Source organism: Neopsephotus bourkii, unplaced genomic scaffold (genome assembly GCF_033783945.1).
Source record: "Neopsephotus bourkii isolate Nb327-2 ecotype Australia unplaced genomic scaffold, CSIRO-AGI_Nbou_v1 NB_1749, whole genome shotgun sequence".
Lineage (NCBI taxonomy): Eukaryota > Metazoa > Chordata > Aves > Psittaciformes > Psittacidae > Neopsephotus > Neopsephotus bourkii.
Window position 1 is genome coordinate 143,054 of NW_026902223.1, and position 18,186 is coordinate 161,239.

An 18,186-nucleotide genomic window follows, 5' to 3' on the forward strand; every position below is an offset into this window, starting at 1 on the left:
CTGTTGTCAACTGCTACTCACTTTACAGTCTCCTTTTCAGCTAGCTTCTCATAAGCTTCTCTACACCAGTCTGGTCTTAATCTTGAGACTGAAAAACACAGTGCCCTGTTGGCCCTGTAAACTTAATAGGTTCACAAACACATTGCTACTCTGAAATCGTGGGCAGTATACCTTAAATCTCCAATATAGCCTTAACAGGAAAAATAAGAAAGCTATTCTTTTGTTTTCTATTCTACCATTTCCCTGAAGAGAAAGAAATACACCTGTCTTGACAAAGACAATAACTAAAACACGCAAGAACTGGTGACTACTAGACTGCTCAAGCAGAGAAGCTTTCCAGTGCTGAGGGGGAGGTCAAGTAAAACCCGAAACATTTAAGGTAGACCAGTGGTAAAGGAAGCAGGCATCTTCCTCCTGCAGTTAGTTACTTTACTGTCGCTGAAGATCAGGCCCACTGCCGGCAACTCGGCTCAAAAGAAAGGAAAAAAAAATAAAGCCGAACCCCAAACAAATCCTGGAGCAGCTGCTTAAGAGATGGGGCCGGGTGAAGGAGAATTAGGCTGCGTGCTTAAAATATCAGAATGGGCTGTTTATGCCTCTGGAAGTGAAGGCAATGGAAGATGGTAGCGCGGCCTTTCCGCCCAGACGCCGGCCCTGCCGTTGCCTGGACCCTCCAGCGCGCGGCCCCTCCTTGCAGCGTCGCGGTTTCCGGAGGGGACGCCGCCGCAGCTGCACCGCGGAGCCGACCGGAGCGAAATGGCGGTGGCACCGTCCGGCCGGCGCCGTGCTCTGACAGGGTCCCGCGATCGCGCCCGCCTCCGGGCTTCAGGCGGCGGCTGCGAGCCCCGGTGCGGCGGTGAGGGGGGCAGCTGCCGCAGCGCCGCCCGGGGGTGCGGACGAGCGAGAGATGCCGAAGCTGCGTGGGGAGGCCTTCTGGAGGGAGACGCTGCGGAGCGCCCACTACGTGGTGGCGCCCATGGTTGACCAGAGCGAGCTGGCCTGGAGGCTACTGAGCCGCCGCCACGGCGCCCAGCTCTGCTACACGCCGATGCTGCACGCCCAGGTCTTTCTCAGGGACGCTAACTACCGCCGCGAGAACCTGTACGACGAGGCTTGTCCCGAGGACCGTCCGCTCATCGTGCAGGTGAGTGCTGCCACTGGCGTCCGACCCGGCGGCCCGCTGCGCTCCCCGAGGGGCGGCGCCGGCCCGGTCAGCCCCAGCGCCGGAGCGGCGGCAGGCACTGCCGGGAAGGGCTCCGCGGGGTTCTCTTTGCGGTGCGCTCTTGGGTAGCGCTACGAAAGCAAGTCGGCATTGCCAAATACACCCTTGTCATCCACCCGGTTTGTGTTAACACATCCAGACGTTTTCCAAATGCGCATGAGTTCACGCCAGTCAGTGTTACCTGTATGTGTGTGTATATATATCTGGTTATATGGGATGACAGAAATTTCATTTTCTTCCCCTAAATACTGCTAACAGTACTTAGCTCATGAAGGTAAGTGTGGTTTTCTGTTTATCCCTTGTATAGCAAAGGGGAGTTGGTTTAACCACAGAGGCCTGGAGCACTAGTTCTCCCAGGGTTTCAGTCCTTTACACCTCATCTTTAGACGTAAGTTGTAGCTGGCCTTCTAGAGTCAAGGGTTGTTCCAGATGTGATACCATTCAGGGAGGATCACAGATTTTTGTGTAGTACTCTGAAACAGCTCAGTACATAGCTGTAGAAAAAAGAGGCAAGGAAGATAAGACACACTTTAAAGCTTGTGTTGCTTCTGCTTCTTGAGTACCTTGTGAGATTCAGGTATGTTCCTCCACTCCATCCCGAAGAAGGAGAGGGCTGCAGAGCTGAATGCAGGCAATGACAGCCAGCATGAGCAGAGGAATGGTGTGGTTTCCACATGTGGAGCAGTTAAATGAATGGGGACTTTTTGCCCTGGAAGAAATGTGTCTCTCCTGACTGAGGGGAGAGATAAGAGAAGTCTGTGAAAGTAAGACTGGCTTGAAGATAAATAGGAAACAAATGTTAAAGGTAGTGATAAACTTTGAAATTTATTACCGTGGGATGTAATGGATGCTGGAAGATTACATGAGTTTAGAAAGCAAATGAAAGAAAACTCTCTTGAGGGTCATAAGGTGCAGAAAACACCACTTCTGCTTCCAAAGAAGACGTTTTCTTCCAAAGAACCAGGTTCTGCTGTTCGCTAGTCATCTGTTGTTGACCATTATCAGAGCAGGATGAGGTGGACCTTTGTTCTGTCTCAGTAAAGCTTTGTATATTCTCCCTTTTCTATTCTCCTTTGAAGTCTGAGGATCTTTAGCTAGTGAGTGTCACAGTTTTTGTCTGTGGTGGGTTTTCTTTTTTTGGGAAATGGTGTTTGCTGTTATTAACGTGCATATTATGCCTGTTTTCTGTAGCAAGTAGATTGCTTCATAAGTATGTCATAATGTGTTGTCAGTACTTCAAGAAAGCTATTGCCTAATTATTCCACTCTTTTTTTTGTGTCTCTCAGTTCTGTGCCAATGACCCTGAAGTGTTTGTCCAAGCAGCACTGTTGGCTCAGGATTATTGCGATGCCATAGACCTAAATTTGGGTTGCCCCCAAATGATTGCAAAGAGAGGTACGTGCAAATCTGAACCTGCATAAATAGAGAAATGGTACGTTTCAAATGTGATTGCTGCTAGTAGAACACCAAGAGGACCAAATGAAACCAATTTTGCAACACTGCATTTAAAATTATGTTATGCAGGAACGTAAAATCTCCTGTGTCCTTAATACTTGCATGGAGTTTGTTCACATTAGCATATAAAAGGGTAACACCTACTGGATCCCTAAGAGGTATTGCAAAGATAACTATGTTTGAAAACCAGAACCAGTGTTTGAAAATTTTGAATAAGTTAGGATGCTGAGATTTGTTCAGTAACTGTTCATTCCTCTTCTAAAATGTCTTTCAAAGACTAATAGGAAGTGATCAGTGGTGTACAGAGCAAATAGATCTTTCAATCTGATTAGATTTTATCCTGAAGGGAATTTTTATACACCTGATATAAACCCCTGAAAGTTGGACTTTGAGCTGCTAGTGTCAACACAACAGCCTTAGGGAGTAGCAGTGGAAGTAGGTTGTGGGGATTCATTGTTTGTCCTCTAAATCTAGGGTGGCATGGGGGACAGAGTGACTCACCTCTTCCAGTTTGGGCTGGACAGAGCAACTCTGTTTCCAGAGGCATATGAGTGTCTGGATCTTTGTATGTGAATGTTTATGAATCTTGGTCTTCTCTGCAAGTCTGTCATGTTATTTTATCATAGGTCACTACGGCGCATTTCTGCAAGAGGAATGGGATCTTCTTCAGAGAATGAGTAAGTCTTTAAAGAGGCCTCACTTTACAGAGACTTCACTTTGAGAGGGAATAGGATAAACTCATTACTGAGAGGAGGTTTATGGATTTGGGGGAAAGGAGGTGCAGCACGTTTCTTTGGGGAGGGCTGTATTTGTGTTTTGTTGGTTTGGTTTGTGGTTTTTTTTCTTTCTTTCTTTCTTACTGTATTCCAGTGGCACCCTCAGAATTCTTGGTAGTATCCCACTACAGACTTACTCTACATCTGCTAAAAGACTTTAGTACCTGAAACGCTTTAGGTGAAAGTTAGTGAATAAAGCCCCAGTCTGATGATGGCTTAATGTCTCTCCAGCTCTAGAAAGTAGAGTTGGGAATTCTTTATAGACTTTTTCTAGAGTCTAGAAATTCTTCCCTGTGAGGGTGCTGAGGCACTGGCACAGGATGCCCAGGGAAGCTGTGGCTGCCCCATCCCTGGCAGTGTTCAAGGCCAGGTTGGATGGGTCTTGGAGCAACTTGCTTGAGTGGAAGGTGCCCCTGCCTGTGGCCGGGGGTTGGAAACAAATGACCTTTAAGGTCCCTTCCAACCCAAACCAATCTGGGATTCTGTGAAACAGCAGAACTCTCAGTGCCTTACTTTTTCACTTTGAAGTTCTCAGGAGCCAGGAGTTTTTCTACTTGAAAACACAGCTGCCCTTTTCTGATCAACTCAGCATACCTTTCTGTCTGCACCATAGCAAGTTACGCTTGTCTTCTAATTTGTGTAGGTTGTTTTCAGACTACTGGTAGCAGTTCTGAACAGTATTGGGTTTTTTTTGTTCTCTTTAATACATCAGAATTGATTTAAAAAGCAAGGTTTGGGTTATTGAGTATAGCTGAGAATGTGCTTTCACCCCAATTCAGAGCAAGTTTCTGAATTCCATGAAATTAGAGTACTTCTGTTTGCATTCCCTGTGGTCCAGCGAATCTTGAATGATGTTTGGCACAGAGACTGCTGAGACCCTGGAAGGCTAGACAGTGCTTTTCTGCCCAGCATGTAGTGATTGTTAGGGCACCTTTCTTAGAAGTGAAAGGTACAAATCAGAACAGCCTCAAGGTGAGAAGAACCCAGGTCATCCAGTTGGGTGAGAATCCAGGCTGTCTAGTAAGAGAGTTGTCTTATTAGGCTGTTGTATAAAAGGTGGTCAGAGCTTCCTCTTCCTCCTTCTCCCCCATCCTTTTCTAATACAGTGGAGTATTCTTTTCTGCTTATGCCTGTATACGCCTTAATTGTTCATTTGAAAGGGTGATAGAAAGTACCTATCAATAGAGCTCCTAGGATTTGAGTTAGAACACAGCAGGTGGCTATATTATGCATCCAAGCTCTGGAAGTAAGGAGAATTTCAAGCATGCCATTGCTCAGTGTTTTTTTGTTGGCTTTACTAGCAGTCTTTTCAGTAGTTTTCCAATTTCATGCACTGTGTAAATGCTATGGGAGTTTAACACGTTCTAGATTTCATTCTGATTCTGTAACCTACACTTACTATTAAACTGGGTCCACAGTCATCAAATTCAGTTGATAAGCCTCTATTGGCCATAGACAAGACCCTACTTGTCATGACTGTGTGAAGATTTGGAAAGAAGCAAAGCATCTCTTGTAGGAAAGGTGGACAAGAGAGTATTAATGTTGTTGGCAGAGTAGGAGGAGTACCATAGCCTGTGATTACAGTAAACCTGTATCAATGATGAAGATTTGAGGGGATGGTCCTTGAAAGTGAAGGTTTGATGTGGTGGAAGCATTAGGACTATTAAATGTTGACTATTTTATGCCTTTTTGTTATAATGCAGATTTTGTGCTTCACATTTTACTATTACTTGGTTAACCTGTGCAATAAGGATTGGAGAGTACACTGCTGATTGTTTAAGCTGTGAGAACTGCCTAGCATTAACTTTTCAGGCTTTTTCCTTACCACACCTAGTATCTTTAGGATGTTGAGGAGAGTAGGCACTTTTCATAGCATTGTGCAGCCCACTTATGTGTCTTTTCAATCTTTCCCAGTTTTTCTGGCTAATGAGAAGCTCTCTGTTCCCATCACATGTAAAATCCGCGTTTTCCCAGAAATTGACAAGACAGTGAAGTATGCACAGATGCTGGAGAAGGCTGGATGCCAGGTAAGGCAGCAGCTGCTCCCTGTACTCTTGCATTGGACACGCGTCTCTTTGTAAAGCATCTGGTGACCGGATCTTGGATTACAGTGGAGATGAATAGGCTGCATCATATTACAAGGAGGAAAAATGGGATGCAGAGAGACTTTATATATTTGCAGTTGTAGGCAGCAAGCCAGTAGTGTGATACAGAAGACATCATAATTTCAGAGTCTCTCTTGTAATCACTGCACAGGGTGGCATCCTTCACTGTGGCTGAGCATCTCAGTCTAGTGTAGTGCTTCAGGTGGCAGTGTGAGTGCATGAAATCCACAGAGCTATAATAAAAACCTAGTATCAAAGATGACTGCCACTAATGAGGAAATAGGCAGCTTTCTAGGAGTTAACTCCAGTTAAATAGGAAGAGATACTGTGGTTAGAGCCAGTACTGACAGTATTCAGACCTTCTGCTGAGGAGCAAGCCAGATCAATATACCACAAATTCCAAAGTGAATCACAAATAGGAGCCAATAGAGGTGGAAATCTGTAGGTCCTCCCAAGATATGATCTTGTCATGCTGTGGAATAGCAATCCAAAAGAAGCCCAAGACCATGGTAGGTGAGCTGCTGACACCTTTCTGTGATATCAAAGTTGTGCTGTTGAAATAGTGGGAATTCAGTGGCATCCATGAAGTGTATGGTGTGAAAGGAAATTTTTGTCAGTTGGTTTGTCTAGTGGTTCATGCACATGAAAAGTAAATGTAACTTTGTGTTCTAGCTACTGACTGTGCATGGCCGTACTAAAGAACAGAAGGGACCGCTTGCTGGCATGGCGTCCTGGGAGCACATTCAGGCTGTCAGGTCAGTGAGCAGTGCTCATCTCGCTGGAATTCTGCTAACAGATGATGAAGGTAGATTTTAAGTGGATTAAAGAGCAAACAAGTTTATGTGTGACAGCAGTAGAATTTCTGGGTTGACTCTAATTCTCAGTTTTATGCATCTGTTTTATTCACCGGTATAGAAAAGCTGTAAGCATTCCTGTATTTGCAAATGGAAACATCCAGTGTCTCAGTGATGTTGAAGAATGTATCCGTAAAACAGGAGTGCATGGTGTCATGAGTGCAGGTAAATGAAATGAATTTTTACTCAGCTGAAAATACAAACTATTTCTTACCCTCTTTTAGCAGCCTCATAAACATTCATTAAGAGCTTATGTCAGACTGACTTGGTGAATAGCTTTGATTGAAAGCTGAGTGGCCATTCTCCTTCTTCTTAGACTGGCCATCTCTTACCAGGACCAGGAATCACTTAAAACATGTAAGAATTGTTATGCTGGACTTCTAGTACTATTGAGTGGACAGCTCAAATCTAATTATTTGACAAAGGCGTATGGGACTCCTGTTGTCCTGGAATATTTTCATGACAACTGTTAATCAATGCAACAGTTTTTGAACGGATCTTAATGCAGGACGTGCAACCGGTGATTAATATTCCTGTAAATGTTTCATGTTGGGTTGGCACAAGAAAGGATTGGCATCGCTTCCTACAGGAAGAGCTAGGACAGACATCAGAAAAAGCTTCCAATCACTTGCACAGTTAAATCAATGAAACATTTTCTGGGAGGTTTTAGAATCTTATTCTTAGAAAATACAAAAGCTTTTGAACCTAATAGAGAAAAGCATAGTGAGAAGCAGTATCTAAACTTAGGCCAGATGAATGTTAAGACAGACCTAAGACAGGACATCCACTGCCCAAGTATTTAACAACTGGGCAACAAAAGCAGTGATTTTTCTATTTGTCAATTTTTTTTTACTGTCTTTATGTTAAGATCGGATGCCTTTCTGGAAAATGTACTTCAATTAGATATGAGCTATTTTGCTCAATTACGAACTGTATAGTCAAATGTAGTATCCTGAGGTCAGACTAGAGTTTTATGTACCCTGTGCCCCTCTTTGAGTACATGGGTGATGTGTCTCTGTCTGGTGGTATCACAACAGAGCTGATCAAGCTCCAGAACCTAGTTTTTGTTTTCTGTTTCAATCCTAAAATGGAAGTTTGAGTATTTCTTTTCATTCCCTAGAAGGTAATCTCCATAACCCAGCTTTGTTTGAGGGCCGAAACCCATTGGTGTGGGAGATGGCTGAGGAGTATCTGGAGATAGTGCAGAAGTACCCTTGTCCATTGTCTTATGTTAGGGCTCATCTCTTCAAGCTCTGGCATCACACGTGAGTATCTCCAGAGAACTCTTCATGTTTTCAGGGCTCATCTTGCTTAGCAAGTGTCTGGGTTTTCTAGAGAAGGATTTGTTTGGCCAGAATGAGTATGCTGCAAGGTTTTCTTTCCTGGACCCGGCTGGACAGAATGTGGGCTGAGGCCTTTACTCTTCACTGCTATCTGGAAAACAGGGCATGGGGAATGAACAAGTTACCACAAGATAACTAGGGTGTGAGCTCACAGTATGTCAACTACCATGTGGTAATGGCCTAGATGCACATATGCACTTTGTGGCAAACACTAGTTAACTAACTCCTTGCTCAGTGTGAGGCAAGTTGTCTTGCATTTGTTGTGGAGTAAGCACATGGCCATGGGCAGTTACTGAGGAGTAGCTGATGCACTGTGTATTCATGTTAGCTTATCTGAAAGTACCTTGGTTGTGTGCCAAGTATTTATTTGGAAAAGAGTAAGTGGGTAGGTGTGGTTTTCTCTGGACTTACAAGAAACAAGATAAGCTTCTACCAAAGGCAAGTGAAGCAAGAGAAATCTGTGAAAAGCTTTTATAAATATATTTTCAGTTGATCTCAGTGTAGAAATAATGAATAAAATTACTTGATATTTGGGATTTGCCTCAGGCTTCAAGTTTACCAGCAACTGCGTGAAGAATTAGCAAAAGTGAAGACTCTAGAGGGCATTGTAGATGTCAACAGGGAGCTGAAACTACGATGCCAGGTACTAAGATGGGTCCTAATCTCCCAGAACAACACTGTCTGCACTTGGTGGGAACTTACCATGCATGTCATACAGTTGATGTCTGTTAGTCACTTCACTGAAACTTTGTGGCTTACCAACCTTGATGTTGGTAGTTTACTACAGTAGCAGCCCCCGAAGTCTGAACAGTTTTACACAGGATTTAAGAGTTACAAATCTGCTTCAATTAATCTCTCATAGTAGAAGATTTTTGCCTATATTTGACTGTCAGTAACTGTCACTTGAAATTCCAGTTTGTTGAAATTCCAAAATGTTGAAATTCCAATTATTTAAGAGTGTTGCCTGAGAACTTCAGGAAAACTGACTGTAACTTTATACTGCAGGAAGAAATAGCTAATCAGAAAGAAGGAGAAAAGCCAAAAGAAGGGTTGCCTTTCTTCCACTGGATCTGTCAGCCATACATCAGGCCAGGGTAAGTTAGTTATGTTAACATGGACAGAGACCCATAGGCCTTTCCCACCTATCCTATCAGTACAGGGCCACCCACATCTGTTCTAGGAGCTTATATTAATTTGAAAATAAGTGAAGACTTTGGATTGGTTTTGTTCTCATTTCTTCTCTTCTGGATTATTGCTTTGTTCATGGGGATATTGCTCATTGTATTCATCTTCTCCTTTAGAGCCTTCTCAGATTTCTCTCTTGAAAAGTAAAAACCAGTAATTGCTCTGCAGAGCAGAAAGAGAACCTGATGAGCAACAAATACGCTACCTGACAGTACTTTATCATTATATGTAACATGGATGTTGCTGATAAATGCCAGGGTAGCAAAGATGAGAACTAAACTGTATTCTATAAAGGATGCTTGTGTTGTATGGACAGACTTTTCAGATTACTTATTTCCTTTCTGTTGTGAAAATTGGGCTGAAGACAGTATGTCTGTTACTAATACCAATGATAACAAAAAAGTTCACTTTTTCTATTCCACTTCTATGGGCAGTGACACTTCCCTGTAGTTTCACCATAATCATAGAATCATAGAATAGTTAGGGTTGGAAAAGAACTTAAGAACATCTAGTTCCAACCTTCCTGCCATGGGCTGGAACACCTCACACTAAACCATGTCACCCAAGGCTCTGTCCAACCTGGCCTTGAACACCACCAGGGATGGAGCATTCACAGCTTCCCTGGGCAGCCCATTCCAGTGCCTCACCACCCTAACAGGAAAGAATTTCTTCCTTATATCCAATGTAAACTTCCCCTGTTTAAGTTTTAACCCGTTACCCCTTGTCCTGTCACTACAGTCCCTAACAAAGAGTCCCTGCTGCTATGAGGTGTCCACACAGCCTTCTCTTCTCCAGGCTGAACAGCCCCAACTTTCTCCGCCTAATAGAAAAGTTGAGAGTTTACCCAGATTTCAGTAAACCAGAACAGCATCTGGGGATCACCTGCTTGTTCACTACAGCCAATTTACGATGATATTCACTGTTTCAGGCCAAAGGAGAGATGCAAGGAGAATGGAGCCAGTGAAAAAGGTGTGCGAGGAAAACGTGCTTTGGAAGAGGAGGAAGATGGAAATGCTGAGCTTCTGTCAAAGAATAAACAAAAAAAGAAGTTGAGAAATCCAAATAAAAGCTTTGATCCATCTTTAAAACGTAAGTTCCGTTTATTGGATTAATGCTTGGAAAGGTGCTGATATCCCATTTGACATAAATAGCCACTGTTTATTTTCCTTGTTCATGTAGTTGTAGAAATTTCTTAAAATAGGGAGGATTACTGGGAAATTTCGGTAGTAGGCAATGTGACTCAGTTTATGTTCATTACTAAAGAAAACTAGGATTAAAAAAGTAGGTCACTGGTCCACTATAATCATCTTTTTAAGATCAGAATGCTTTTACAAACTGAATTTGAGCCATCATTAATATTTGAAATTGCCTGTGCATTTCAACCAGTTGTCCTCCTCTCTTACACTTGATTTGAGAATTAAAATTTTCCATGTTTGGATCTAGCTTAGAGGCACTTAAAAAGTCCTTGACCCTTGCAGTGTTCTTTGAGGTACTGTATTTTAATTTTAAAAAGTCTCTCTCGCTAGAGAAGTGCCAAGCTAATGCTGCTTTATTTGGGTTCATTTACTTTCTTCCACAGAAAAATACCATTGCTGAAATCCTCTCTCTTTTTCTAGCCAAATACGCAAAATGTGATCAATGTGGAAACCCTAAGGTAAGTCAATGCCAGTGGTCCATTAGAGCATTTCTGTTAAATGGAAATTAAATGACCATGAAGTGGTCAATGGCTCGATGTCCAAATGGAGAACGGTGATGAGTGGCATCCCACAGGAGTCCACACTGGGACCAGTACTGTTTAATGTCTTCAGCAGTGACATAAGACTGTGGGATAGAGAGCACCCTCAGCAAGTTTGCAGATGACGTGAAGCTGAGTGGTACGGTTGACACTCATGAGGGAAGGAATGCCCTCCAGAGGGACCTGGACAAACTCAAGAACTGGGCCCATGTGAACCTCATGAAGTTCAGCAAGGCCAAATGCAAGTTCCTGCACCTGGGCTGGGGCAACCCCTGGTATCAATACAAGCTGGGGCTGAGGGGATTAAGAGCAGCCCTGAGGAGAAGGACTTAGGGGTGCTGGTTGATGAAAAGCTGGACGTGAGCAGGCACTCATGTGCACTTGCAGCCCAGAATGCAAATCATATCTTGGGCTGCATCCAGAGGCACATGGCCAGCAGGTCAAGGGAGGTGATTCTGCCCCTCTGCTCTGCTCTAGCAAGTCGTGACCTGAAGTACTGCATCCAGATTTGGAGTCCTCAGCACAGGAAAGACATGGACTTGTTGCAGCAAGCCTAGAGGGGGTCTACAAAAGTGGTCAGAGGATTGAAGCACCTCTCTATGCAGAAAGCCTGAGAGAGTTGGGCTTGTTCAGCCTGGAGAAGACTTTTGGGAGACCTTACTGTAACCTTTCAGTACTGAAAGGAGTAAGAAAGGTGGTGACAGGCTTTTTAGTAGGGCCTGTTGCAATAGAACAAGAGGTCATGTTTTACACTAAAAGAGGGCAGGTTCACACTAGATATATGGAAGTAACTTTTTACCATGAGAGTGGAGAAACACTGTCACAGGTTGCCCATAGAGGTGGTATATGGCCCATTCCAGGAAGGGTCAGGTTGGATGGGGCTCTGGGCAATCTGATCTAGAGAAAGATGTCCCTGCTCACTGCAGGGTGGTTGGAATAGATGACTTTTAAAGTTCCCTTCCAACCCAAACTATTCTGTGATTCTGAATCCTGAGGTAGGTGCATGACAGTGTTCAGTAATGCACATGTACCAAGTCCTGCTGACACGTAAGTCAGTTCATACTTTGGCAAAAGTCTCTTAACTGTTAATCATAAGCAGAGGTAAAGGTGCTATGCAAAAACTGCTACCATATGTAGGGTCTTTGAGATAATTTGTCTTCCTTTCCAAAAATGTGTTGTCTTCCTTTCTAAAAAGTAGCATTACAGCATGTGGTGTTGATCCCTTTTTATAACAGTTGTAGCACCTTAAAAACAGCAGCTAGGGCACAATTTGGAGCTGCAGCTACAGCAGACAGTGTATTTCTTGCTGTGTTCATTGTTGGGAGAACACTGAGCACTCAGCTGGCCTGCTTTAATAAGCCACCCTGTTTCATTGCTAATCCAGGTGACACTGCTTGGTGCGTCAACAGGCCTGTCTGAAGCTGGGCTTAGTCTCATTTTTGTTTTGCTCTTACATCACTGTAATGATACAGACAGCCCTTGAAATCTTGTGACTGGGCCTGTTCTATTTCTCTCCCCAAGATCATTTGTTTCTAAGCTGTGTCATGGAACTGGGGGAGAACAAAACAAAGTGTGAACCAAAGCACTGTAGCCACCCAGATTGCTAAATGCAAGTGTGAGCTTTCCAAGACTCAACTGCTGCTATCCCTGAAGGGTCATACATTATATTTTAATATATACTCAGGTACATTTTTAAGCTGCAAGTAGGGAAATAATTCTCCGGTAACATTTACTTCAGGCATAGCTACAGATGGTGGCAAGCATCTCAGGCACCATGCTTCACATCTACTTCTGGAGAGAACTACAACAAGCTCACATGCAACAAATGTCATAGTACTGTTCCAAAGCACTGACGGCACTTACCTGCTTGTGCTGTGCAGCTCAGGCTGCCCAGCACGTTACAGATGCTGCAGAAGTTAAATCTGGAATTTTTCTGTTTGTCTTGGTTTGGGGTATTTTTTTTTGTTTTGGTTTTTGTTCTCTATGTACAGTTGATAGCTGGGGCTCCCCCCCATATGACATCAGCTCTGTCATCTTCATTAGACTGAGATGTGGCTGCCTAATACACAAGTTCATGATATTTTTCCAAGGTCTGAATGAGCAGAGCTGTATTGTTGTTGCTTACTGTAGTAAACACTTATAATTTTATTGTGACTGATCCTAGCTTCTTTATCCCCCACCCCACCCCAGGGCAATAAATGTGTGTTTAACATGTGCCGAGGCTGCTGTAAGAAAAGTGCATTCAAAGCAACAGCAGACTGCCCAGGTAAGTGCAGCCTCCTTCAAGTCACTGAGCAAACGTCCCATCTCCCACGTATGTTCATTGCTTTAAACTCGGGTTTTATTCGGGGGTGGGGGGGGCGGGGCAGAGAAGGGAGGAGCTGTTGGTGTTAAAATCTACAGCCTCGGCATGCATAGTGTCCAGACTATAAGAACCCATTCTGTGCAGCTGTAAGGAATGAGCTGTTCTGTTTACCAGTGCAGTCATCTCATTTCAGGTTTGTTTGTTTGTTTTTCCCCATACTTGCTTCTTCAGGTCATGGCTTACTTTTTAAGACCAAATATGAAAAATCCCTTTCATGGCAGAGTAGTCAAAGAGTAATTCAAAACCCAGAGGCCAGTCGGAGAGGAGATGTAGATGTGGGGGAGACTGCTGTACTGAAGGAGGCTGGTGACAGTACAGTGTTGAAGCTTTGACAGTACCCACTTAAAGAGCTCTGCCAGACCTCTGTTTCCCTGGGCCAAGGAACATGCCGTCTCCAGCTCACCGTCAGCTGTGCAAACTTGTTCCTCAGATTTATTTTAAGTAAGTTCTTGAAAAGTTTTAAGTAAAATGCTGCTTACTCAGGGAATTATCCTGCATTTGAAATAAAAAGGGTACAATTAAATTTCTCATGCTGTGTTTTAAAGAATGAAAATGCTGCATTTTTTTGGGTGGGGGTAACCTATATAAGCTGCCATCACAATCTGCCTCCTGTATGTTCATTAACCCTTCATCTCCTGTTTTTAATATTGGGGAATAAATTTCTTGTATTAGACCAGCCTTCTGGTGTGCTAAAAACAGTAATGTCAATGACTTTTTCACTAGCAGAAAATGTGTCACATTTGTCTGAGCTTCCACAGGCCACGTATTCAAGTGCAAAAAAGAATCCAGCTGTACTTTGAAAATGTGAATGTAAAAGTACAAGATGCTGCTGTAACGACATTGTGTATTAACAATTACTAGTTTTCTACAGTACAAAGCTTAACTATCTGCCATGAGCCGAAGGCTGGGGCAAAATGAAATCTCTGTAATAGAGAGGGTTGTCAGAAACTAAGTCAGAACCAAGTTCATGAACCTTTCCCTGCTCAAGGTCTCAAACTTAACTACATGATCATTCCTTCCCCTTCCCACATGATAAATTCTGTGAGAAGTGTGTCAAAACCAGACACAGATCTATACATGCAAGACTCCTGTCTGGCTTTTACCCTTTTGTCCCCACGGGCTCTGGTATCTCCCTAGGCATTTGGCCTGTGTAGCCTTACAGTGTTTGGGATGCAGTAAAGAATGTCAGCAGCCAAAAAAACCCAAACCAGCCAAAAAAACCCACAGCAGTGGTACACAGCTCTTTAATAGACTGAAAAAAATGGAAGTCAGGCCATCCCCTGCTTAAGCTAGAATAAATAACTAAAGCTTAGCTCAGCTTTGAAATTCATCTCCTCGTGGCCTGTTTGCTGAATCCTGTTTCTGTCGCTGCATGCTCCAGCATTTGCTGCAGTGTGAGCAGCTTTTCTTCAGAGGTCCTAGCACTGTCTCAGTGCATAAAAAGCAGCAGGTCTGTTAATGCTTTGTTGTCGCTTGTAGCCTACTGAAGGGGACAAAGCAATGATGCATTGTGAAGCCTGTTAACTGCAGTCTAGCCCTGCCTGGTCTGGCAAAGCTGGCATGTTATGAACAAAACCATTGTAGCAATAGTGCCCACAACTCTAAAATCAGTAAGTCTTAAACTACTGTTCCTCCAAGTGGTGAAGAGAAGGAGGGAAGTGGAAAGGGAAGGAGAAAGAAACAGGCATGGGGCAGGAGGCACAATGGCGGTTACATGCCTGGCCTGGTCCTGAGTGACTGTTCCTGCCCATCCCAAAAGGCTTGTCTGCAACTGAGAGCATCAGGCCCTGAGGGGATGGTAGTTGCCCACAACCCAAATCTCTCTGTCACGTGGCCAGACCACCAAGAGGTGTGGTGTATGTTCATGAGCACTGCTAGGCTAAGTGTGCCTGGTTTAAGCCACTCACTTCGCCTCCATGGGGGCAGGTTTTAGTCATAATTGGTCTTATTTTTTTTTTAATTTATTCTAGGTTGGTGTGTAACAATTCCCCAACAGCTCCTGCAGCTTTTACTGGCCAGTGACAAGAAATTATCCTGTGGTTGAGTTCTCAGTCTTGCAAGCACATATAGCAAGCAAAAGGCCAACACAGTGGACCACTGTACAGTATGTAGTAATGCACTCTGAGTGCATACTCTGTATTACCACTTTCTGGTCTACAGTTTGAGGGTTTGGCTGGGCGAGGGGGCCATTTGTGTTCTTATATTCTTGTGTTCAGCCTGTACCACAGAACCTCCACAGGTTGGAGCTGACTTATGTGTGTACCTTCCACAAATTCAAAATAAAAATAGGTAATTTAGCAGAGGTAGAGCTGTTTCGAATGCAGGTGGAAGGAGAGAAGCCAGAAGGGAAATTTTTATGGTTTCCTTCCTCGATGCTTCATCTGCCTGGCACTTGTTTTTCGAGAAACTCAACTGCGGAGATTATCCCTCTGCCTGTCAGAATCTGTCAGATATTCCCCATTGGAAGTTATGCTGGATCTGAAAGGAAATGCACTGGAAACTTAGTGCCCAGAATACCAGGTCTGCATTACTGAACAGTAATAGTCGAAAACCCCAAAGAGCCCATAAGGTCAGGAACCAAAGGCAGCACCAGGACCCTGTGACCCCAAGGCGAGCCCTTCCCTGCCCCTGCAACAGAGGGGGCAAGCCTAGTATTTTTTTAATGACAGAAACACTTGGAGGCCTCAGGAGCTGAAGCAAGGCCCCGACCGGGCTAAAACCCATTCTGAACAGGGGTTTTTTTGACTTTGCAGTAACCCTTCACTGCTTATGCACACATGCGTCTGTACGTGTTCATGCATGCATGTGTACATCCCCCCTTGGGCCCTGCAAGCTCAGTTTCTATTTCCTAACCTGCATTACGAACTATGTTACAGTTTACAGTCATGAGTTGACACATGGACAGTGTGCTGAAAACTGAACTAGCAGTTCAGTACTACCCTGAACTCTAGTAGCTGTAAGCTTAGTCAGTCCATGGAGAAACATTCTCATTCAAAACATTAACAAGAGAGCCCATAAGCAAGATTAACAGATCCCTAAACTGAGATCACATGTGAAGCAGGGGCCTTGGCCTACCCTTGTGTCAACCACCCTTATGCTCACTTGCATCTATGCTGTGTTCATACATGAAACATACTATTTCTTAAGGCACCTTCCCTATCACACAAGCACGTGCATCTTGATCTCTTCAGACACTTGCCTACATCTAGCTTGCTTTTATCTAGCTGTTCCCATGCACCAAGTCCTCTAGAGGGACCACAAGAGCCAAGAACTTCAAACCCATTTTGGAGGCTGGACTTAAATGCTGGCTAACATTTAGTTGTGGCTTTCTACAGATTATGACAATAAAAGTAGTTCAAACTCTCCTGTTGAGTCTTCCCATTTCATTTGCTTGTTACTTGAACAAAATATTTCCAATTATGTTATTGGAATAGCATCTTCCAACTCTAATCAGCTCATCAACCATGACTTTCAGCAGCTTTCATCATTTCTGACTACCCTTGTATTCAAATCCAGTTTAGCTACTAAGCTGGCAGGTGTTACTTAGCTTGCCTTGTGAATTGGAACTAGCACAGAAAGCAAGGAGGAGGGAAGCTTGTGGCAGGCACCCAAGAGCCCAGCCAGTAGTGTGGGAGAACCATGTTTAAAAATGCTTCTGTGCCTTATGGGCACTTGGGAACTTGGAACCACATCTCCCACCTCTTGTGGAAATGTTCAATTCTTCCCTTGCACAAGCACACGCTTTAAAGCTGTCAAGTATTCCAAGTTCCCTGGTCTGTTTAAAAAACCCCTCTTATAATAAAAAGCTAAATGTTCATTATTATGGAATTTCAAACTGCTTATCTGAACCCTTCCTATTTACAGCTTCCCCAGACCATCAGAAAGCTCAGTCACTGCTCACTGTGCCAGAGAAGAGTTTACAGAGTCAGAAAAGAAACGAGAAACATCTGCTGTGCTGACACACCAGTGGACTGGTGCTATGTGAGACATTCCGGTCACATTCTTAACCACACAGTAGGATTTCAGAACACAACTCTCACAAGCAGTCTCATCACAGAATCACCAGTGTGAAGAAAGGATCAAGCTGGCATTAGGCTCCTAAATTAAGGAAGGTTCTTATTCTTGGGAATCCCAATTTGGACATCTCTATACAGAATTAGTGTTTAAGGCATATGTGTCCCTACCTGCTCTTCCAAGGCCTTTCTGAATAGGCAATGCAGACAGATGCACACTTGTCTTGCGGGCTCCTGTCCCATGCTGTGGCAGAAGACTGCAGTGCTCCTCCCACCGGGCTGGAAACTGCTCGGGCAGGCATAGCAACACAGAACTCACTTTGTGCATTAACTACATCACCACACTAGTGGAAAAAGTTTCAACCTGGACTTCCAAGACATTCTAGAAGCTGATACATTGCTATTGAGGAGGTGGAGATGACCACTCTGTCATTCCTTAATTTAAAAAGCTGGTGAATTAGGAGGCAGTATTACAACATAAATAAAGCTGAGCCATTTCCCATTCAGGCTGGACACATCTGCACCCACACTAACTAGGGATTGATTTCAGGCAATACACTCATTACCCCGTATAATAAAAAAAAAAAAATCAGCCTGCCAAGTGAGCAAGGTCATGTCCTATTTTGTTACTGTTTCACAGGCCTTCAAAAAGATACTAGTTAACTTGAATGGAAATACCGGGAGGAAAAGGCAAAGCTCTGCATGCAGAATGATGGTGAAATGACCCTGTCTGGGTTTGAGGGAGGTTGGATTCTTGTATCTAAATCCATTTTCAGAGGCACACAAAAACGTAGTAGTCGTTCACCTGACAAAAAGGAAGGCAAATGCCTCTGCTGGCAAAGAACTTGTGAGAGCAGACAGCCAAGATTAAAAGAAAAGAAAATAAAAGGTCAAAAAGTGGCGAATCAGCCCCTGTACTGGACACAGGGAGACAAACCCCTGGATCTCACCATGGATTTACAGGCTACAAACTTTATATACACATAGACTTCACAGGCACATGGAGTATAAGAGTCAAAGCCATAGCTGTAGAAGCATTAAAGAACTGAAACAGTGATGTCTGTGAGATCAGGGACAAGAAGATTACCTGGCCTGGTCTACAGATTTTCAGAGCTTTCCACTCGAATTCTTGT

The 18,186-nt window shown here is 43.8% G+C and overlaps 1 protein-coding gene across 2 annotated transcripts; it reads left to right on the forward strand.

The window, feature by feature from the left end:
- Positions 1-759: 759 nt before the first annotated feature.
- Positions 760-17,931, forward strand: DUS1L (dihydrouridine synthase 1 like). 2 transcript variants are annotated; one of them, XR_009728978.1, is made up of 15 exons: positions 760-1,144; positions 2,509-2,617; positions 3,304-3,354; positions 5,368-5,480; positions 6,231-6,313; positions 6,474-6,577; positions 7,533-7,677; positions 8,302-8,398; positions 8,761-8,849; positions 9,869-10,029; positions 10,557-10,594; positions 12,866-12,941; positions 13,212-13,481; positions 15,011-15,144; positions 16,905-17,931. XR_009728978.1 is itself a non-coding variant. In XM_061376910.1 (13 exons), exons 1-13 carry the CDS (start codon positions 908-910, stop codon positions 13,370-13,372), a joined length of 1,464 nt encoding a protein of 487 aa, XP_061232894.1. In that variant the 5' UTR covers positions 760-907; the 3' UTR covers positions 13,373-13,716. The 2 variants fall into 2 exon arrangements, 1 of the variants encoding a protein (XP_061232894.1); XM_061376910.1 differs by lacking the exons at positions 15,011-15,144; positions 16,905-17,931 and having other exon boundaries at positions 13,212-13,716.
- Positions 17,932-18,186: the final 255 nt, after the last annotated feature.

Excerpts from the sequence above, each read along its gene's own strand:
- DUS1L (XM_061376910.1), top strand. The coding sequence starts at position 908 with ATGCCGAAGCTGCGTGGGGAGGCCTTCTGGAGGGAGACGCTGCGGAGC. Across the intron at positions 1,145-2,508 it reads ACCGTCCGCTCATCGTGCAG|TTCTGTGCCAATGACCCTGA; the intron begins GTGAGTGCTGCC and ends TGTGTCTCTCAG. Across the intron at positions 12,942-13,211 it reads AGCAACAGCAGACTGCCCAG|GTCATGGCTTACTTTTTAAG; the intron begins GTAAGTGCAGCC and ends TTGCTTCTTCAG.